This window comes from Mytilus galloprovincialis, chromosome 4, assembly GCF_965363235.1.
Source record: "Mytilus galloprovincialis chromosome 4, xbMytGall1.hap1.1, whole genome shotgun sequence".
Taxonomy (NCBI): Eukaryota; Metazoa; Mollusca; class Bivalvia; order Mytilida; family Mytilidae; genus Mytilus; species Mytilus galloprovincialis.
Genome location: NC_134841.1, coordinates 49939960 through 49964880, shown reverse-complemented (window position 1 = coordinate 49964880; position 24921 = coordinate 49939960). Strand labels below are relative to the sequence as shown.

General features: G+C 31.9%; 1 protein-coding gene across 2 annotated transcripts in view; it reads left to right on the top strand.

Moving 5' to 3' along the window:
- The window catches only part of LOC143072357 (uncharacterized), a 71539-nt gene that overhangs the window by 33416 nt on the left and 13202 nt on the right, over window positions 1-24921 (top strand). For both annotated transcript variants that reach the window (XM_076247249.1, XM_076247250.1), the window contains exons 12-18: window positions 19268-19366; window positions 19897-20038; window positions 20853-20920; window positions 21899-22008; window positions 23203-23292; window positions 23752-23875; window positions 24228-24374. In XM_076247249.1, the coding sequence (XP_076103364.1) occupies window positions 19268-19366; window positions 19897-20038; window positions 20853-20920; window positions 21899-22008; window positions 23203-23292; window positions 23752-23875; window positions 24228-24374 (780 nt within the window). The remainder of the gene's footprint in view (window positions 1-19267; window positions 19367-19896; window positions 20039-20852; window positions 20921-21898; window positions 22009-23202; window positions 23293-23751; window positions 23876-24227; window positions 24375-24921) is intronic.

The window sequence follows — 24921 nt, the reverse complement described above, 5'->3', positions numbered from 1 at the left end:
CAACAATGAGCACAGCCCATACTGCATAGTCGGCTATAAAAGGAGAAAAAGTCTAGGAGTCCATTACTGATATTACATATATATATGATTAATGTATCACGTATACGTCTGATGCTTAATTGTTGGCTCTGCTGGAAGGCAAAATATTTAGCTCTTTACTGACTAGTATTTAACAACTGAAACTAGATAAGTTATGAAAATCAAGGAATCTATACATGCTATAACAGCAAATTTGAACGGAACCAAAACGCAAATTAATAAAATAATAAGTATACAACTTGCATTCCAGCATTTTAATATTGATAAGGCAGCAACCATTTGATTTTCTGGGGGGGGGGGGGGGGGGGCTATGGTTTTTTTTTGGAAAAAAAAGTTTGTTTCCAGTTTTTGGAGAAAAAAATAATTTGTTTTTGATTCTGAGAAAAAAAATTTGTTTGTTTCACCCTCAGCTGCCACTATATGTAATGCTAAAATTGAAAGAAAAAAATTGTTTTCGACTTGCCCGCAGGCGAAAAAAAAAGTTTGCACAGAAAAAAAAACCATAGCCCCCCCCCCCCCCCCCCCCCCCAGAAAATCAAATGGTTGCTGCCTAATTATTAATGATGTAATGCGTAAATAAGTTATCCTACACAGTGGAACAAATGGGAAGCCAAAGTACGTTAATGTCTGGATTAATCTTCTGCAAAAACAATGTCATTTTGTTTATTTTATCTGGTTAAATCTTCTGACATCAGACTCGGACTTCTTTAGAACTGAATTTTAAATGTGCGTATTGTTATGCGTTTACTTTTCTACATTGGCTAGAGGTATAGGGGGAGGGTTGAGATCTCATAAACATGTTTAACCCCGCCGCATTTTCCCGCCTGTCCCAAGTCAGGAGCCTCTGGCCTTTGTTAGTCTTGTATTATTTTAATTTTAGTCTCTTGTATACAATTTGGAAATTAGTATGGCGTTCATTATCACTGAAGTAGTATATATTTGTTTAGGGGCCAGCTGAAGGACGCCTTCGGGTGCGGGAGTTTCTCGGCTACATTGAAGACCTGTTGGTGACCTTCTGCTGCTGTTTTTCTATGGTCGGGTTGCTATCTCTTTGACACATTCCCCATTTCCATTTTCAATTTTATTTCAATAAACTGACTTAAATAAAATTTAAGCAAGTTAAACTGTAAGCTTGCCGCCGTTGATACCCCCGCCGAAATATTTCGGTTCACAGGAAGTTGTTGAGAAATGAATCTGAAAACACACCACACGGTACAACTTACTTGCATAAACCCTGTAACCAAATTGATAGATACGAAAAAAAATTACTTAAATAAATGTTTAATTTACAATGTAATGTATGACGTACTTAAAATCATCTTTGTGTAAAGAAACGTTTGAATTGGCTGATCTCTTTGTAAAGCATGCTATTTTGACGGTTACGGATTCAGACTCATTAAAGATGCATTTCTTTCTAACACAAACGATGCAAACGGCTAAGCTCGCACATGTTTTGATCATTTCTTTCAAACACATACGTTTGCAAAGTTTACATAAACTTTGACAAACTATGCAAACGCTAAAAATGCGTCTGCAGTTTGTCGTTTGTTAGTACAAACGCTGCATTTGTTTCTAACTTCAACCTGATTAAACGAAGTATTTGTTTCTACGTTTGTAAAAAAAGTCTGATTACCAACAACATGTGCATGCATTATTGAAAATTCAAACAGGGTCATTAAAGATTTATCAAACGATGTATTTGTTTCTACTCGTGTATCGTTTAGAAAACAGTAACACACGCGACACAACGTTTACAAAATTCTTGTTAGAAAGAAATGCGGCCTAAGAAAAATCTTATTAGAATCACAAGAAGTTCTGATAGGTCGTAAAATAAACTTCCCATCACTTTATTCTTTTCACATGTCAATTTAAAAAAATTAAATTCGCAACGATGTCATAATTGAAAGCACGAGGAAGGCTGACCAAAATGTTCAACTTGCGGCTAGTGATTGACAGGTATGATTATATCTTGGGGCTCTTGTGGGGAGCGTGGTGTCGGACGGAAAAAAGATTTCCAGTATTCATATATATATAAATGTCGATCTGATGTGGAAAATTGTGAGCTTTTTTTAATAGCACAAAGAAAAAGACGTTAAAAGAGTAACAATGTGTAACTATAAACGAATTAATCGTTTATAATCTACGAAACTGATCAGATCGAAGTTTGTTAAAAAAAAAAAAAAAAAAAGCATTCAATATCAAACCTTCTTGGTTGGAGAAAACATGTTCAATGTATACCTGCAAATATGTCTTAATAAATTATATTGTGTATTTAAATTATCTCCATTGAATACAATACAATTTATTAAATGTATCTATGATATCCTCCATAAATAAATATCTGTACAGGTAAAGTTAAATTCGGATCAACAGATTGATTTACGACCTTCCGCTTGTCCATGTATTGCAAAAATATCACAGCAGGTGTTACTCACACTAGACAAGTGTCAAATCAGTATGACATTATGTCGGATTACGGCATCTGCAGTAATTAAGACTCTGTTTTTACTGTTTTTACAGGAACTGATTTATCTTAACATGACAATAAAGAAGAATTTTGTAAGGTGGACATATTTGTAGTATTGCAAAGTTACCACGTGCACTTTTCCTGTTCATTGATCACATTTAAATAGATTATTCTTTATTGAACTAAATTCGATATTTAAATTGCAAGTAACTTTAATATCAAAACCACCGCTTTTTATTTCTCGACTGAAAAGGGTAATAAGACGGTTATTTTTATCTGACTGTAAACATTGTATATAATCACAACGATCTATTAATAACCGTTGCTCACAGATAACGGATTATACAACGATCTATTAATAACCGTCGCTCACGCATCACTGGTTCTATCACTGACTCAATACACACCAGTTTAATCGGACAAACGGATAATTCCCTGAGACACGCGGATAATTCCCTGAGACACGGAAAATCTCCGGAGAACCGCAAAATATTCTGTAAAACAGAAAATTTACGATGAACCTCTATTTATTATCCGTTCCGCGGAGATTTGCCAAAAATCGCGGTCATTTGCCAAATAGGTCTACCAGTGATATGAGAGAAGTTGTTTATCAGAAATTTAAAAAGAATAACTTCTGTTGTTCACGATTTAAAAAAGATAAATGCATAATATAATGGATTGATTTCGGAAAATATGATAAGCAGTGTTTGATTTATAGTGTTTCAACATAATACTTTAAAACAATACGCGACATAAGTCGTCAGTCAGCTTTTATCAATGTAGGATTTTTCAACAATTACACATGCAAATTACCTCAGTATTATGAAGGTTGTAATTAAACATAAATTAGACAATCAAATATCTATCATCATTACCATATTCTCCGGATTAAATATCATATTAAGACAAAAACTGGGCACAGAAATATGTTGAAGGTCTAAACTAGATTTTTTTTAAATCTCAATTTAATCATAAATAAACGAATATCTATTTTAATATTATGATAAAATTGAGAATGAAAATTTGGGAATATTTCAAAGAGACAACAACTCGACCAGATAAGAGAACAGCCGAAGGCCACCAATGGGTCTTCAACGCAGCGAGAATATCCCGCACCCGGAGGTGGTCCTTAATTGACTGGCCCTTAATACAATTGAATACTAGTTCAGTGAAAATGGACGTCACACTTAACTCCAAAACATATAAATGAAGTAAAATTAAAGATATACAAGACTAACAAAGGCCAGAGGCTCCAAAACCCCAAGCGGTTCCAGCTCTGATCAGCATACTAATTTACACTTATGTAGACTAGTTTGTGATATCGAAAAACCCTGGAGTAATAACTTCTCAGTAATACAGAGATTTCTTTCGTTGAAATCAAATACGTTACACGAGCGAATCGGACAAGTTGAGATATATACAAACACCATAAGATGGTGAAAAAGGAACGTTACCATCAAACAATGGATAATTGACAATAGGAAACGAAAAATCATCTCTTTTGTCATAAATTTTGGAATTAAGCTTCCCGTTAAAGATATAGATATCATGATCCAGGAAAGGGTAATGTTCATTGCCACCCGCAAACTTACATTAATTTTGTTCTCAAAATAATTAAACATTCATCGTAGAAAATTAGATAGAAAATATACCATTAACAATGCTATAAAACGGGTTGATGTAATATTTGAAGAAAATATATATAGAAAAGGGAGAAAAAATAGTCATATCACATTCTATATAATATCAAGAGACGTTTATTAATTAAAATACGTGTATCGCCTGTTGCAATAAAAAGAAAAGTTGAATTTAACTTTAGTAGCTTCCGACAAAAACCTTTTGATAACAGAAATTCAATCTATAACAAAGACCAAGTGCATTTTAAAAAATAATTCGGAAGAAATAAATATTAGTTAAAACGATTAAAAATGATAGCTGAAAGTACAAATGTAGCTTTATTCTTTTATAGCAGCGGTATTTGTTAAAGGGACTGATCGATAAGACGCGCGTGTTCAACATCATGCAAGCATGTGGAATGGTTAAGTGGTTAAATGCTTGATAAGTGAAATGACAGCTTTATTGCCTTTACGCCTACGCAGGTCAATTCAGTTAAAATTAAAAATGATGCACCGTCTAGTATTTCTCGCACTTATATCATCAGACAAAACGCCAAAGGTAATTACATTTCAGTGTTGAAATTTTTGTATATGCAACAGTTTCATCAAAGGAGCGAAGTGATGTAATTTAGTATTGTGATTTGTCAAGTATTTTGAAATTTTTTACTTTTCAATGGTATACAGTCTTGCTAAGCCGTTGAGAGTGAAAACAAAATCTACATGTAACAGCTTACAATTCGTATCTTTTCCCAGTTTTGAAATGGCAAAGTAAAGCTATAAATCTGTTATGCCGGCATGTTAAAACAGTAAAGTATAAACATAAACGTTATTAATAGAGGTTTTAAGTTTTTCTGATAACCATCCAAAGAAATCAGTTATGCCGGCATGTTAAAACAGTAAAGTATAAACATAAACGTTAGTTAATAGAGGTTTTAAGTTTTTCTGATAACCATCCAAAGAAATCAAAAAATGTACATGCGGTATGGGCTTTGCACATTGTTGAAGGCCGTACGATGACCTATAGTTGTTAATTTCTGTGTCATTTGCAATCATACCACATCTTCTTTTTTATATGAGCTGATGAGACAACTTCAATAGATTATTGATACACATTATGTATTTAAAAGAATAAAAGACATAGAAAAGGAAGTTTAATTTTACACATTAGTTTTACAGTAACTTGATAATCTCAGCATTGTCATTTTTCTGATATTCTGTAACAGTATGTATCAACCACGATCAAATGTCAATGATTGTATAATATAAAAAATGGCCCAGAAATTTAGCATGTCTAGTCTTAGATTTAATACACCATAATCCCATCTGTTGCTTATAAATCAACATCCTCTTAATAAGAATTCAGTTATTTTACTGAACAATAGTTAACGCTACAGGTTTGGAATATTTTTTTGTTAGATAATCACCTATCTACAAGTCCAATGTACTTCGAAAAAAAACCCTTAAAAATAGAATTAATACTACAATGTATATGTAGGACTGTATATATAGTATTTATCGAATCAAGCATAACGCATTCTGTCTTTATGCTTGATTTACATTTTTATCATGGTTTACAGTCCTACATCTTTTCCTAAGAATTAGCATCAAAATCTTTGAAACTGGACAACCAACAATCAATCAATCGCAATTAAAATGATGTTGGCGGTATATCTGAACTTGTTATCTGCAACACTAAAGAAAACACCATTTTTCAAATTAAACTGTCACTCCAATTATAATTGATAAATATCACATGTCGTGTGTCATTGACACCCCCACCCCCCTTTTCCCCCGGTGACTGAGGAATAGAAATATTGTCACTAGGTCTTCGTCCGACAGTAAAACGCTTGCCAAAGTGGGGCGTCCGTTTGGCTGTGCGGGATGTACACGTTTGCAGTCACGTCCGGTCAGAATGGGCACGTTAAATTCAATGCCTCGTGTAAAAATAGTGCCACGCTCTTTGAGGGATCCGTAGGGGGCATGTTGCAAGGCAAAATTTCTGCCCCAGTATCCAATATATCCTCATTTTCAGTGGCGGTCCAAATTTCCCCGACAATCATCCCGAATGGCCTCAATTACAAGACCTACCTATTGTATTTATTGTTAACTTGTTCTCGTCCTGAACATGCATGAAATATTTGCCACTGGACGTTCAGAAACCAACACTCGATCAATCAATCATTGATTCAAAGGTGGTAATTATTTCATAAATAGATTAATATCAATACACAGCATTAATTCAAACTATATAAATTTTAAGTAGGTAATTTGTACGTGTAATACCAATACAAGTATTTTCATTAACAAAATTAGTTGAGTCCTAATTGCATATATGATTATAATATGTTCCGGACCGTATGAGTATTTGAACCGTACGCGTACGGTCTGGAGCAAATCTGACATCGGGTAAAATGGTTAATCAGGTCTAGATCTATCTGCCCTGAAATTTTGAGATGAATCGGACAACCCGATGATAGGTTGCTGCCCCTGAATTGGTAATTTTAAGGAAATTTTGCTGTTTTTGGTTATTATCTTGAATATTATCATAGATAGAGATTAACTGTTAACAACAAAAATGTTCAGTAAAGTAAGATCTACAAATAAGTCAACAGGACCAAAATGGTCTGTTGACCCCTTTAGGAGTTATTGCCCTTTATAATCAATTTTTAACCATTTTTCGTAAATCTTAGTCATCTTTTACAAAAATCTTCTCCTCCGTAACTACTGGGCCAATTTTTACCAAACTTGGCCACAATCATTATTAGGGTATCTAGTTAAAAAATTGTGTCCGATGACCTGGCTGACCAACCAAGATGGCTGCCATGGCTAAAAATAGAACATAGGGGTAAAATGCAGTTTTTGGCTTATCACTCAAAAACCAAAGCATTTTGAAAAAAATATTTTGATGGCCTAGCTGAACGAAAAAAAAATTATGTTTTGCACTGTAGCTGAAAAAAAAATTATGCTGTCACCTGCTTGAAAAAAATAATTTGCACTGCTGAATTTGAGAATAGTGAAAATAACAACAGTTGAGACAGTTGAACAGCAGATTATAAACATCTGTCCAGTCTACAGATTAAGCTAAGATTTATATTTATACCTTATTACTTTTTGTATTTTCCTGTAATAGTGTTTGATCCGGAAATATTTAAAAGCATTCCAAATCTCCCACATGTATGCTACTACATTAAGACATACTTAAAACTGCAACTATTATAAAGATGATATGGTCATTTTATAACAGGGATAGATATGGTATCATATTAAAACAGTCTTTTAAAGTAGCCCTGATTGTGTATGACACAGACTTGTATACTGGTAGTATTTTCCTTTGTATCATTCTGTATCATTCTTTATACCTTTTTTTTCAATGGAATGTCAATTATCATAGTTGGAAACAGTGGATGTTTATAATTTGGAGCTACTCACTCTTTGCCATTACATATGGCAATGGTGGCCATTTCAATTGCAGTATTAAAATTCAAGGACTGTGGTACCTGTATGACGGACTCAGAGAATATCATAATGTAGAAAGTGGGCTAAAAAAAACAACAGAGACAACAGCCAATGCCAGGATACAGACCGAGCCATGCACTTTACATCTTACGTCAATTAAAAATTTAAATGAATTTTATGTAAATTTTATGGTTTTGAGAAAAAAAAATGTATTTCTGTTCCACATTATAGGAAATTTTTTTTTGCTTTCCTTCTAATAAGAAAAAAAAGAATTATCGGAGGAAGGTTCTGAATTTTTTTTATGAACATAATAAAAATCCCAGCCCCCCCCCCCCCCTCCCAGATAAGAAAATGGTTGTTGCCTAACGCAAACTTTTGCGGAATAACGCAAACATTTTCAAAAAAACAAAGAATCTGTAGTATTCTGAAACAACAAACGATTTCTTACATCAAAATTTAAAAAATGTTTATTCTAAATAATTTATTTTAAAGCAAAAATATCAGTTTCTATTTGACTTATAATTTTACAATTGTATGACATTATGTTTGCTCTAATCTACTATACCCCTAGCTTTTTGTTAATCAAAATTTTCAAAATCTTGACCTTTCAATTAGAATTTGCCTATACCATATCTATTTTCTTGTTAAATTTATAAAACTTAAAATTATATCATGAATGTAAATGTAAATCCAATTTAGTTTCTGATTATAACATATAAAAAACTTTTAATTAAGAATTGGAATCGCAAACCTAGGAAGAAATTAAAAAAATATGTGTTGCGCTATATTAAATTAGCTTCCTTGGGGACGACATCAAAAGTTTAATGTAGAAAAAAACTTAATTCACATAGTTTTTTCACTGACAAAACTCCCCCCCCCCCCCCCCCCCCCCCCACACCACCCCTTCTTAACTTGATTTGGGAAAAATTGATTTAACAATAGGGATATAGGCCCTATGTAAAAATCGATTTTAGATATACAAAAATTGCAGAATTTTAACCCCCCCACCCCCCAACCCCAAAATTTTTGATTTAAGTTTTTTTTTATCCTACATCTATCTTTTGAATATGTCGTCCCTTAGAAGATACTGATTGTAGTACGGAATCATATTTATATATATGGACTAATCTTCTCAGTGCATAAATGGCCTGACAATTCATCTGTTTAAGGGGGTATGTAGACTTGCTACATGTCCCTTCCTAATTATTTTTTTTTCAATTTTGCCCCTTTAACATTTTTTCTGCTATAACTATAGGAGATTTCCATTATACTGACATCTGCAAGGAGGAAGGCAATCAGTAGACGTAAACATATAAATTAGTAAGAAAGAAATAAAAGAAACTCAAGGGCATTGTAGCAAGTCTAGGGGATATGGTTATACTTGCATGGGACAAACATTATTTTCCAACTTAAAGGAAAAAAACTTTTTTCTAAAACACACAGGAACAAACTTTTTTAGTCAATTTTCTTGTTTCTGGTATTTTTTTTCATTTTTTAGAAACTTCATGGTTCCTTTATAAAATTAAAAGATGGTCGTTGTCTTACAAATAGTAACTGTATACAATATTATTTTGATAAAATGTGTTTTTTTTTATGTCATATCTAAAATGCAACAAACTCCTTTGTCGGTGTAGCAGTGACTTTAAAATGATGTCGAGCACTGTCAGATTAATTATAAATTACGGCGGAAACTAGAGGATGGAATGTAGGTGTGATGATAAAACAACGACCTTCTCTGTATCAAATATCCGTGAGAAATGCATAATCAGCATGTTATGTATAGCTTACAGTTATATTTCCCGCTTCTTTCGCCATCTAAATAATTATGTCAGTTGGGTTAAAGCAGTTATATTTCCCGCTTCGTTTTGGTGTAAAAGGATATGGGTATTACACAAGACTTTGTACTGGGAAATGCCATCTAAAACCACGATGACTAACTAAATCACTTGATCTCGCAATTGTATTTCTAATTTGTTTATTAACTTATTTGTTTAAGGTGACCTCTCATACACAGGACCTTTTTAGAATATTAAAAATATTTCTTTCAATGTTGTTCAGAATTCAGATCCAAATAAAAGAAGGTGTGGGTTGTACATCGATGAAACAGCAATCAAACAACAAAATACTTATGGATTTTTACTATTTGATTTTTAACAAATGGTGTGATGAGGGAACACGGTATAAACTCGGACTGTAGATTTTATATAACTACTTAATTATATGTTCCAGACCGTATGAGTATTTGGACCGTACGCGTACGGTCTGGACAGTATGCGTACTTTAAAAAAATACTCATACGGGCGGACCGTACGCGTACGGTCTGACTAATATTAAAAAAAGATGGTAAGGTTTATTAGATACAAATGCATATAGCAGATCAACATAACTTATCTATCAAATTAATATAAAAAAGTTCAATTGTAATTGAAACAAAAAATTTATATTTTAACTTTTTTTTAAATTCCCCCTTATTAAATCTTAATCGCTTGTATCTAGCATGTCGATCAGTAATAGACCCCCGTAATACATTAATTGAATTATGATCACTGAAATTGAAGATATCGGAAGAAAATATCATGTGGGAGGTCAATTGTTTTGGAATATTTAGCAACTTTACCACAAAATGCAAATGCAAAAGAACATGCATGAACTGCATACATGAAAATGTAAAAAATATTACGTTACTTGAATTGTGTAACCTTGGGCGATAGTACCAAAATAGGATTCTGATTTACAATTAAACAAATACTTAATTTCAATTGTAATAAATGATCAATAACAATTTGTAAAACTAAAATCACTAGTAAAATAAAGATTGTGAAATTAAAATGCTTGTTTCAATTTAATTAATTACCCATATGATAGAATAACATGTATGGTTAGCTCTTACTGGACCGTACGCGTATAGTCATACGGTCCGACCGTACGCGTATGGTTGGACCGTACGAGTATACGTATACGGTCCGAACCGTACGCGTACGGTCCAAATACTCATATGGTTTGGAACATATACATTGCAGTTTAGAAAAAATAAAGTTAATTACCTAGCGCTAGACGTTACAACTTACAGGGGTGGATCCAGCAATTTTCAAAAAGGGGGTGGGGTCCCAACCCAGGATAAAGGAGGGTTCTAACCATTCGTCCCCATTCAAATGCACTGATCGTCCAAAAAAAATGGGATCTAACTCCCGGACCCCTCCTAGATCCGCCACTGCGTAACATTTAGAGCACCATACTCCTATTTCGAGCTCTAGACTTTAAATCTCCAGCACTAGCCTTTTCAATTTCAGCGCATAGGTTTATATCTTTAACGCTGAACTTTATCTCCACCGCACATTTTACATCTGTAGCGCCAGTCTTTCCATATCCATTGCTAAATTCTAAATATATCTACAGCGACCAACTTTATATTTGCAACGCTTGAGTTTACAGCTTCAGCGCTGTACGTTATATCTTCAGTTCTGATCTCAATATCGTCGGAGCTAGACTTATATTCTTCAGCGCTGATCCTAACATCTTCAGAGCAAATATACAGCCCCGGCGGTATAGTTTAAATTTCAGCGCTAGACTAATTAAATTTCAGCGCCGAACTTTAATTCCTCAGCGTTCGACGTTCAAGCTTTAGCCTGAGACTTTTTATCTTCATAGTAAAAAAAACTTTTTACACTAAGAAATGTTTCACCTATTTGCAGAAATTTAGAATCAAATCAATTCAAAGTCGCTTGACAATGACCTAGGGGAAAGGGCCTCGAAATAGTCGTCAAACTGGTATGTACTGATAATAACACAACTCTTTTGAAAATGTTATTCATTTATCACAAGTAAAATTGAGAAAGGAAACGGGGAATGTGTCAAAGCGACAACAACCCGATATAGTAGTTCATAATATATCAGACTGACTTTAGCAGAAAAGAAGCTAACATTGACAATTGCTTCCCAATCTAAAACCACTGCACCCTGACTTAGAGACAGGGCCTCAAAATAGTCTTTAAATTATTAAGTATTGATAGTATTGCAACTTTATAGAAAATGTCAGTGATCTATCACAAGTCGTTCCTATCAAACTCATATAAGCAGGCAACTTAAATATTGAAAATTGCTTACTAATTAAAATTCGCCTGACCTTGACATAGGGGACTGGGTCTCGAAGTAGCTTACATGATCTGATACTAATGCAAACTTTGTAAAAATATGTCATTGATCAAGTAGTTCCTATCAAACTGACTGACGCCGAAAACTAAAGAATTGTTGACTCATCCTCCTCTGTCGCTGCCAACCCCGCCAGAAAAGCAATACCTATTTCTCTTTTTCCGTGCCTTTTTAGCCTTTTGTGGTGTATTTGTACATTTTTTTACATAATGATTTGAATATGGTACGCGTGCTCGTCCGGCATAGTAAAATAATACTATTATAGAACATGTCATAAACATATCCTGGTCGCAAATGCAAATACATTTTAGTGCGTGTATATATAATCTGTATTTGGTCAAATATTTAACATTGTAAGTCAAAGTAAATTAAAAGATATGACTTTTCCATGATATAAGCTCCTAGATAATTTTTATATATGGTGCCGCAATATTTATCAAACAAAAATGCTCCTTGCTTTAGAGAAGTATAACCTTAGTTAATATGCTTGGTTAACACATTGTTGTTATTTTTTGGAGATACTTGCTTACTTTTTTCCAATTGAAGTAATTATTTGACTTGTAATGTACATGGAATAATTGCATACCAATATTATGTCATTCTTATATTTAGCTCATCTAGACAAAATATCAAAATGTGCTTCCGTCGTCCTTGAGAACCGTCGAAAACTTTTAAATGTCCCCCTCACATACACGGATTTTTTAACGAGTCCTTACGCTTTGCTAGTTGTCGATTGTAAGCATCCGTGAATGACTCGCTGGTACCCGTAAATAACTGGTTAGAACTCACAACAACTCGCAGACACTCATAAGGAGAGGACTTTTTTATTCATGACAAAAATCTTTTCACGATTGTCCATGGATCGATTTTTCGGTATTTAACCTTCTGAAGGTATCGTACGTTAACCGCTCGCAACAGAACGTAGCAATCCGTTTATGACTCGTAATTCTTTTTTTAAACGATATTTTTACAAATTATTGATGGAATATTAATACGAGTGTTGCTTACGATTTCTTTCGGTTCATGTTACGACGGCTTTATGGATTGCTACGAGTTTATATCACGAGCACTTTATGCGTAGTTAATACTACTAATAGATACGTTCTCTTTGCGTATATTCTCGCGTACTATTTACGATTTTTGGTAAGGTATTAGTATACAAGCTACAAAATTGTATGGGCTCGTAAATACTCGTAACACTATCTCGTTACTATTCTTAACAACACATTGACAGGTCGTAACTAACACGTAAAAGATTTGATGAATAGCAAAATTTCGTAATATGTCCATACGTTACTAGCTATAATATATTATCAAAACATGCCCGGGAGCCACTGAACGAAGCTGCTCTTATTTATTCGTGACAACTCGTATCAAATCGTAGAATATTGGTATTAATACATCGTAATAACTTTTAATAATTGAAAGTAAACCGTATATAGCTCGTAAAAGCTCATTACAATTCTTAAATCGGTCGTTAATGTGAACAAATCGTCGTTTGAAAAATCCAAATGTTGTAGTTTCTTAATGACTAGTTCGGTTTTCTTTGAATGTTACCATTCCAGAGTTATTGTAACAGTACTTTTTTGTTGAGATTTCTTTTAATTTTGTGGTTTCCTAATTATAAATAGAAAATCCTTTTTGAAATTTATTGATATGTAAATGATATATTTTTGACCACTTAACAAAATCATGATCTCTATGTTTCTACGGGGCGGGGTAGATGTGATCATGCACTAACTCTAGTTTCAGTTTTATTTTTGTCGAGCCTGCAGCATTATGTCGCGAAAGAAACATAGCGATCCTACATGTCAGAGGCGTCAACATTTAGTTTCTGTCTGTGGTTACAGTTTATTAAACTTTCATGGAATTTTGTAAAATGTTTGACAGAAGCTTATTTGTGACCAAAATACAGCGACTCTTTTCCCCGAAAATCTTAGGATTAAAATTGGTCGTAAGTTAAAATGAAATATTTATGTCTTAAGAGTATTTTTACTCTTAAGATTTTTTGTGAATAGAGTAACTGTTTTCAGAGCAAAATTTGAAACATTTATTTTCATTTTCCGTATTCTACTAATAAATTGAGTAGGACTTAATTTTTATTTCATTTAACTTTAGATTCAGTCCGACTGAAGTTAATTCTTTTCAGTCATCAATAACTAAGTCAAATCTTCTCAGAATTTTAAGAAATGAAAGAAGCTGTCAATGACCAAAATACAGTAAGTTTTAACTTAACATTCAGATTAAGTCTTAGGTTAAGGTTTTCAGTCTTCAATAATCTTGCAAAACTTTCACGAAATTTTATTAAATGTGGACAGAAGCTTTTTAATGACCAAAGAACAGTATCCAGAACAAATTTTGATAATAAGTATTTTCATTTTCCGTCATTTACTGATAAATGGACTTAGTTTTGCAGTTAACAAGTAATTAATTTAGTAGTTAATATATATATACAGACAGTCCGGACAAGATAAGTTTGTAATACTTGATGGATTGTTGAAACTTAGCCATAAGCTAATCTCCAAGAAATAGCATCTGAAGACAAATTTTTTTTTTAAAGTCTTTTTTTTTACTGATAAATTCACTCACTTTTATGTCGATATTACACTTTTAATCGGACAGCAGCAATCGTTGGCGAAGCACAGGGTTTCATGGAATCCTTTACGAATTTTTCTTAAATTATTCTTATGGAACACTTTGTTATGCGCCCCCCCCCCCCCCCCCCCCCCCCCCAAAAAAAAATCTTTTTTATTTTTCTTGTAGGGGGCTTTGATGCCAAGTGGTCTAAGTTGTCGAACTACTGTATCACTAGCCAGTCAACACTTAGGTTGTGAGTTCGAATCCCGCACGGAGCAGGTGCACTCGACTCCAATCTTAATTGACTAGGATTGTCAGTTTTCCTACAGAAGGTCGGTGGTTTTCGGTGGGCACTGCGGCTTTCTCCACCAATAAAATCTGATCGCCACAAAATAGCACAATAGTGTTGAAAGTGGTGTTAAATGTCAATCAATCAATCAATCAATCAATATTCTTCTTGCATAGCACAATTTTTATCACAGATATACATGTACCTAGTCTAGTGTCTGAATATTTCTTTTAGTTCGGATTAAAAAATAAACAACAATAATTTATAATGATTGATAAAAGTAAAACTTAAAGGGTTAACTAGTAAACATATTAACATAAATTACAGTTATATACACATATAACACACGAGTTAAGTTATAAAAGAGAGGCGAAGGACACCAAAAAGACAAACTCAAAAAGTCGAAAATAAACTGACAACCGTTACCCTATGACTAAAAAAGAAAAGAAAAAGACTCACAGCCAAACAAAATACATAGAAAACCCAAGACTGAGCAACACGAACCAAACTAAAACTAAGAGAATCAAGTGATATAATTGATGTGTATTATTTTAACAATATTGTATTTAAACCAAGATGTCATTATTTAAAACTTTATATCTTGCATCGATAACATAAGGTTGCTTTGCTGAAGAGCCCCTCCTAAATTATTGAAATTTATCGTTTTGCAATAACCTTGTTATATGTTGTTGTAAGTAAGTAGGTGATCACAAATTCAAAACATGTGTCAAAATGTATTTAGAATGACAAAATGAAGCTGTGATAATCAGTTCTTTTTATTAATCAGTCTGATGCATTTTTTGGGGGCATACTGAAAAACATGGTATGGTATAATGGTATGATATGTGGTATTGTAACGTCAATATAATGGTTATAAGGTACAAATCTAATCGTAGCATGTATACACAATTGATATGGTACAAATACCACCGTGCATTTGTAAAGTTATCTGTGCACCTTATTTAGGGCACATAATATGTTAAATATAAGCTTCATAGGAACCCTTGTGAATCATGAATATATACGGTAGTATACCGAATTCAACATTTATCAGGGGCGGGTTCAGCCATTTGAAAATGATGGGGTCCCAACCCAGGGCAAAAAAGGGGGTGTTCCAACTATATGTCCCCCTTCAAATGCATTGATCGGTCAAACAAATAGGGGGTTCCAACTCCCCGAACCCCTCTTTTTGATCCGCCACAGTTTATTACCATTCCGATGTTCGATTTTGTTTAACAGGAAATATGGATTCAACAAGTTATTATCAATTTCAATCTCTGCTATCAACATTATAGAGATCTGAAATGAGTTTAGTTTATACTAAAACTTTCTTAATTTACAATTTTTTTAATTTTACTTTGGTATTGTAGTATATTCTTTATGACCATGCCATACCCCAATATCATCGTAACATACATTTTTACCACGTCATGGTAGCATTTGTACCATACCGCATACCCTATCATCTTACCATATCAGGTTTTACGGTATGCCGTTGTTTCTTTTTGTTTCTTTTTTTTTTTTGTGTGGTTTTTATGGGAGGTGATTAACTTTACAAGTCTTGTTAACAAAAATCAAAACAAATCATATATCATTCTCGACACACAATATGTAAAAACATTCATTAATAGAAACACTTATATAAGCTATTGAAGTCGTCAAATCAATATTTTTGTTCCGTATTTTGTAATAGAACACAATTATTCTAAATACAAATACTTATTTTGTTGTGTCTTAAATGTTTTATGACAGTTTTTCTCCAAACCTTAATGAAATAATACAGAATGACAGCTGGGTAAACGAGTGCTGACCATGTTAAAAGAAAATTTACAACGTCTCCAATCTTTTCAAAAACAATTTACCAGCCAGCATCTTCAACTTTCTTTTTGGTAGCACCGCTTATAAACAAAGGGACAAATTCAAGTTACGAAAATATTAGCGGCGTATACGTAAGAAATTACTAAGAATAGAATGAAGGTGAGGGATCAAGGCTTTGTCATTGGAAAGCAAACAAAAAATTTAAAAGTCTTCTATAATCTAAAATATATATTCTATAGTATAATAGTCTATTGTTTTGTCAATGTCCTCTTTTATTTCCATTTTTTTTTATTTGTCATTAATTTTCTTTTGCCAAAATGTGGATGATACCTAGTCCCCCAACCTGTTTTCTACCCTTTCAACCGTGTAACACACTATATTCCAGTACTGCCATTTATATTTCCTTTTAAAGACTGATGGAAGCATTGCATGATTGACTGACGTTATAAGTATCTAAATTATACTTTTGATATAACATTTATGAGAAAAAAAAAATACTGTGTATAATTTATGTGTGAACAAAATTCTCAGTGGTAAAAACTTCGATGAATCAATCTGTTTGTGGGATTTTGAACTAAAACGATTGTTCATATTACTGTAATCAGAAATAAATATTGTTTGACATAGGTAGCTTTGTGGGAAGTAAGAACCTCTTATCAAAATTATCAGTTATTACACCTGCATGCCTGTAGATTGTGTCTAAAATATTTGTTTGGTTCGACTCGGACAACTTCCATTCATTTCGGTGTGTGTGTGTGTGTTTTTTTTTTTTTATTTGTGTGTTTTGTTTTTTCTTTATGATGGGGTCTCAGTGTGACGAACAACACTTATCTAAATAAATTATGATCAGAACGGGTTTACTGAAAAGAGGAAAATAGACCAAATTTAAAGAATATATAATAGGACAAAATCTTTTTTTTTTTTTTGTTCTCAAAAATCGAGTGTTAAAATTAAAAGAATAAAATTTAAGTCGCGGTCTATCAATGGGAAAATGCAGGCATCAGCAGACGTCCTGGCAACCAACGGGCGAGAATAATAGACACAAATTCTAGAATACAGATATGAAGATCCTAATCAAGGCCCTCATGTAAGTTTTTTTTAAATATAAAACAGTTTTTTCCCGTCTTATTTCCGTTCTGAAACAAGTTTTATATTATAGAAACTTTTATTTTAACAATTCTTTAAAAAATAAAATATCCCACCCTAATCACCCTAATAAAAAAAAAAGTCGATGCCTAATATCATTTATTGCGGAAAATTTAAATTTATATTATTACATAGGACATGATTGTCTTCGTCTCGTGTGAAAGATGTCATGCACCTCTATTTCATTTTCTGTGATATGTTATATTATTTTAATTATTCCAAAAAAGACTTGAAATCAATTTGGTTCATCAGTTGTGTCCTAATTTTACCAGCTACTAACACACATTGTAATTTCAAGTGCACGAGATCAATTTTAAGGGAGACAACGATTTTTACTTTTCAGCCACTTCTAAGCGACCTAGAGTTATCTCCACTGAAATGTGGTTTGGAATCGATACACATGTTTCTTTAAAGATTTTTCGACGTGATACTAGCATTCAAACCACAACAAATAAAACGTTTCTGTTAAGGAAAAATGTAATTCTTTCATAGGAAATTAGTTTTAAGATTGTGGGAATGACCAGTTTGTCCAAACTTCAAATGTAAGTTAGAAATTTCGTAAGAAAATCATTAATTTTGTAAAAAAACAAAATTCGACTTTAAAACTAAATTTTCTGCTTATATAAAAATGATTACCGTATGTATATCTTTTAGAAAGACTACTTTATGTCATGGTAAGACACGTCGAATTTTAAGATACAGCCGGTTAATCGTATATTACAAATATTCGTAATATAGAAAAACTATATTACAGATATTCGTAATATTGATTATTACGCTTTTTTGTAATATAGGCCTTATATTACACAATGCTGTAATGTTACTATTTGTTGTAATATTACAAGTTTGAGGAATATTACGAATAACAATAATTGCCTGGACTGTTCTCTGGTTTCTATTTTAAGTAAAGAACAATACCTCAAAGTTATCATGTCTGTGCAGATAATACAGAACATTTGATATGTCAAAACATTGAAACAGCGATCCAAGTTAGTAAGAAGGTAATCCAGGCACACTGGATGTCATTGAATGACAAAAAAATATATATGCACATTCATGCATTATCTTGATTGAATCTGTATTTTAATATCAAAACAAATAAGAATATATATAGGCAGATAATGATACTGCACAAGTCAGCAAGCTTTGTGTCTGCCTAAAACTGAATATCGCTAGCACAACAAAAAGTATTGTGAAATTAGAACATATATATAGGAAATTCCCACAAACTACATGCCCCCAGACAAGTGATTTTAAACTGTGGGGGAAAAAAATAGGTCATACATCAAGACTACATTTTTGATGCTGATAGGAACTTGTTTGAGCATACAACCTTGTTGGAACTTGGAAACTGTTAAACTTATTGAATAAATATTAGATTTATGATGACATAATGGTTGTATGTAAGTCTGTAATTTTATTGCTGATTTTAAATCAAAGATGGCCATCTTAGAACACGATGATTGTTGAACTTGGAACCCAGTGGGGTATATTAGAAACTGTTTTTCTTCTTTAAAATATTTAATTCATATAAATCATGAATAATGATATGATTGTTCTAGCTCCTATTATGAATTCTGATTATTATTTGAAGTCAAAAGAGTCTAAAAATTAAAAAGTATTTATTGTAAAAAGAATTAAGTAAAAACATCATACTCAATATTAGAAATTAGGTAAAAACATCATACTTAATACTAGATATATTTTCAGAGTTACCATGAGTTGCTACAAGAACAAAGAACAGAACTGGAATCAACAGAAGCAGAACTTGATCAAACAGAACTACAGCAACTGGATCAGATTAGACAGGTATTGTAAAGCCTTCAAAAAAATCGTTGGATACCAATTTTCTTGGATTTTGTGGTACAGGAGAACCAAGAATTCAATGTTAAAAAAATAGTGCATTTTCCAAAGGAATGAATGCATACTTTGCCAAAACCACGAAATTAGATATCCACGAATATGCAAGTTTTCCTCAAACTATGAAAATTGGTTTCCATGAAAATAACTGAATCCACAGTATGTAAAACTATATTTTTATGAAGCCTTTATGATTTGACATTACAATAAAACATGATGTATGTTCTAAACTACGATATAGTATAATAATTTGGAAGGTCAAAATTACAGGCAAAGACTAAAAATGTTGATGGAACAAATGAATTATAAATGTCTCACATTCAAGAAATGATACAGAGTATTTCAAAAGAAAAAAAGATAAATGAGTTACGATTTATATTAGATATATTAATACCCATGGTAAGAGAGATAACTCCAATTCTCATTTTTCAGTATTTTATATCCAAAATGAAGTTTTAAAACATGAAATACAATTTTAGAGAATAAATCGGGATAAAGTGCAATCAATAGAAGAGCGAGGAGAAAGAATGAACAAAGCTATTGGTTCTGTATCATCAGCTGATCCAGCAGACGTTAACAGAATGATCAAAGCACATAAACAAAGAATGCTACAACTTGAAGGTAAGTCCATAAACACTTTTTTTTTTTATTATTTATAACTTCCAATTTACAACATAATGTACACAAATATAATAGCAATATATAATATATAAATCTGAAGATATTATCTAATCAAAACATCTTTCTATTAGGAAGCAATTTTCCATAAACACTTACAAGAGATGTTATATATTAGCAAAGAAATTGATACCATGTATTTTTTTTTTTGTGTAAAGATTTCATGAAACACAATCAAAACCTTATGGTACTGACTTGATTACTAAATCTTCTAAGATTTATCACTAATATCTCACAAAATATAGTACATTGATCATAGCATTCTATGCATCCTATTTATGAACATTTCCCAAATTTAATCAATGAAACTTATGCTAAGATATTCAGGTCACAAAATTATGTTATACTTGTCAAGAAAATAACATTACTTTTGCAAGGTGCAGGAATCTTATATCTGTTCCAAAAATATCAATGATATCAGGTCATCTTTAGAAATTGGAGTTATCTTCCTTTGTCCAGAATTTTAGTTGAATCAACTACAACCAATCCTTTATACAAGGCAATATTTAATTTTACTTCCCATTGATAAATAAATGCAACCTTTACCTCTCAGTGTTTACAAGCACTTTGATCGAGTAAAAGTAATAGACTTAAAAACACAATTCTGTCAAATTATATGTCAGTACTGCATAGCTGGTCATGTGAAAGTATGCTTGCCTAGGGTGTTGGAGGTCCTGGGTTGGATATGATACATGTGTATAATATGTGAGGTATTTTTTTTATAATTTTTATAAAGGTCAATATTGTTATTTTGCAGATGCTAGACTTCAGGAACAAAACAGAATGAAAGCTATGCTTCAAGCAAGATGGGAACAAAAAATGATGGTAATGTCAACAGAAACTGTTTAGCTTTACATGAGGGGCGTACAAGGGAGGGGGGGTATCTGCACAAAAGAATGCGAAATAAAATTGCCATTTCACTATTAATGAGCATTTCATTTTAAAATGTCTTGCACATTGATCTTTTAATGGCAAAACATGTTGCACAAAAATAACCCTTTACACATCTGTTACATTTTGACTACTATTATCATGAAAAACCACCATATAAAAACACTAACATTCTTGTTACTGATCAGTTAAATTAAAAAAAAATCAAAAACTGTTTGAAAAATTAGCACTGAAACTTAATAATTGTTTAGACATTTTCTTGAATATGATAGAAGAAAAATATATTGTTACAAAGTCTTTTGAAAATTGTTAGTCATTGCAAAATTGTATTGTTGAAACTCAATGAGTATTTATTGAAATAAAGGGAATCTAGTTCTCTCACTTTAGCAGTTTTTTCTACAGCAAACAATGTATTAAAAAGTTTTTGAACCAATCTTTCAATGCATATATATATTCAAAAAGCTTATCCAATCACAAAAGTATCAATTTGCTAAAATGGTTTACCTAGATTCATTTTGACAAATAGGTTTAGTTTAGTGTAATTAGAATATATTTATTTTATAGTGGATTAGGAAACAAGTTTTGCAACAAACAGGTGAAAGACTGTAAATATGAACCAAGTGCAGTGTAAAACAAAAAATATTTTTATCATTGGACAGAATTTATTTAGATGTCTTTTTTTTTAAATCAGTGTTAATATCAATTTTTTAGCAAAATTTGAAATTTCTTATAAAAACAGTTTTTGTATTGATTTTGATAGAGATATAGGTGAGTGCATGAAAACAATGCAGTGATATTGTTCACAAATATTTTAAACTGTATCATTTGATATATATTGTTTGTTTTTTTTATAATTGCTAATATAATTGTTTTTTATAACTTTTTAAGAAAAAAATATTGCTTTTCTTTCAGCAACTTGAAGATGATGAAGAGAAATCTAACCAAGAACAAGAAACACTTGCTGAACAACAACTGACAACAGTTAATAGGGTGTTAAATAGCAGTCTGGAATTAAATGAAGAGTAAGTCTTCAATTATTATGTATTTTGTTAAGTTGAAACAAAAAATATGTAAAGCTTAGATTTAAAAAATTTGAAAGTTGTTTAAAATCTGAAAAGGACATTCCTAATATAAACATTTGTTACTTGGTTTTCTAAATCTGGCTACCTTTCTGTAAAATTGTTTTTGTGTAGAATCCTTACAGACAATAGTTTTTTTCTGTGGAAATTTCTTATAGATTGGATTTACAATAAAGAAAGAATCCAGAGAAGAAGATGGTATGATTGCCAATGAGACAACTATCCACAAAAGACCAAAATGACACAGACATTAACAACTATAGGTCACCGTACGGCCTTCAACAATGAGCAAAGCCTTGTCAGGATTTATCAATGATAAACAATATTTGGTCTATGGAATCATTATAAGGTGTACATATAAAAAAGAAAATGTTGTATGATAGCCAGGAGACAATTCTTCATTATGTTAGTGAGGATGAGAAGGCCCGTTTCCATCAAGAATCAAATCTGTAATCTTTAGCAAAATTTTTCTATTACTTAATTTACTTGCTACAGTTAGTTTTAAATTATATTCTTTTTTTAAGATGCTGTTATTTTGAGGAAACATTCATCTTGCTTTGTCACGTTTGATACCCCATTACAATCTACATTAATATGAAAATGTCTGAGTCACATGTAAAAAAAATTACCGTAAACCAACTTATTTTTCATGATTTTTGAAATGAAAAATATTGAACATGAATATAATCGTCGCAAATATGTAACACTTGGATCTTTCCTTATTTAACAATATCAAATAAATTAGAAAATTACGAAATTAAATAGCCGTGAAATAGAGTATCCGTGAAAATAAGTTGATTTACAGTATAAGTATTCTTTACCAGCTAACAAATGCAAACTTTTAACCATATGAGTATACATTGGGTCTCATTGTGGTCTAAGCGTGACGTGGGATTGCCGAATTTTTGTAAGCGGGACATGTGAAAGTCAAATTATTGTGTCCTGAAAACGGGAAATGAGATCTAGCGGGACCCGGGAAATGACAAAAAAATGAGAATTGCTTACGTACATAGTGTAAGCGGGATACGGGAATCTGACAAAACAGTAAGCGGGATCCGGGATCGGAACCCCCCAATGAGACCCCCTATACAGGATGAAAATGATAGAGATGATCATTGTAGATATTGTACATTTTAGAGCAAAGAAGAAGATTATGAAAGAACACGGACATAACATGCAAGTCTTAAACAACCAGTTACAGATGTCAAAGTTAAGACAAGAAAAAAGGTAAAAACTTTTATAACTTTACTTTATATGTTAAACAACAGGCTTAGAAATGACTCTGTAGATATAGATTATCAATGTGTTTTCAAACAAAAGGATGTTTCTCAACTGCATTGTCATTGAAGACAGACAACCTTGAAATAAGATGGCAGCTGAGAATTATCCTAGAGTTTGGAATTTATCACTGTTTTACTTTGAAAAGTCAGTGATGTAGACATTTTGACCTTATAGTGTCTCACTCCCATTGGTCAAGAAAAATCAAACATCAAACTTGATGTCAGTAACATTTTAGGAAAAAAATGAACTTTTTGATACTCAAAATTATTACATATTACATCAGACAATTGAAATGAGCTCTTAGTTTTCGTTTAAAATTTATATGAAGACTAATAGATAATTATTAGACTTTTAACTCTCCAACTTTTTCTTCTTATGAATATTGTTTATTAATTTAATTTTTAGTATGGAAGCTAAACTGGCAAAAAGAAGAACAAAAATTGCAGAAATTAGACAAAAACGTGAAGATGAACTTTTGAGCAAATCAAAAATGAATAAAGATGAATTTGACAAACTTACAAAACAGCTGGTAAGATATTGAATAATAACCATTTCACACTATTGTATAAAAAATAAAAAATAGATTTTAAAAAACTTGCAACTAATTGCTTTCTCATTTCAGAGTCAGTTTTTAGGGGATTGTAAAGTAGAACATTTGTTTTCATTTTTTCTGTAAGATTCTGAAATTGAGAATGGAAATGGGGAATGTGTCAAAAAATCAACAATCTGACCATAGAGCAGACGTACAACATGTAGTTGTTCATATAGTTAAGTAAATTTAAAATAGACGCTTTATGAATATTTGTTTAAATGAATAAAATGAGATGTATGGGAAACTTTAAATAAGACAGCAAACCCCAACAGCAATGTTTTCATTATAGGAAGATGAACTTGCAGCTGAAGAGGTAAAAATAGAAATGGAAAGACAACAAGCTTTGATAGATTTCAAAAGAAAAATGGCTTCTGAAACAGAGGCTCTTTTGGTGGAGCAGGAGAAGGAATTAGGAGTTTTGATTGGTAGATTAGAGGTGTGTGGATTAATATTTGCATTAGATATAATGATAAACATTACAAAGATTATTATTTATTAAAAATGTTAAAACATGATTATATAGGGTGACAAAAGTGTAAATCACATGAATCAAAGTAAAATCTATGCTGCATTTGAAGTGTATATGTATTGATGTATTGTTTAGAGCATGTGCTATGATACTAAATATAGACATTGTGAAACACTAAAAGTCGAAAGATATCTTGTGGTCAACAAAGTTTTCAACAAATAACATGTTTTTATACAGTATGGCATTAAATCTAAAAAATTGCATATGACTTTAACAAAAATGATCAAAGATCTGCTGTCAACACTATATTCAATAAAGACAAAGAAGTTTTATTTTATACCAACATGATATATCCTACAGAATTTTATGAAAAGTCAGCTTGCAATATTCTGTCTTAATGCGCTAGTTCAAATATACATATATTATCACTAAAATATATTTTTTTTTTTTAAGTTTTTCAAGAGCTGATAATACAATAAAAGGATTATTGCATGGATGTTGGTAGATAGTATCC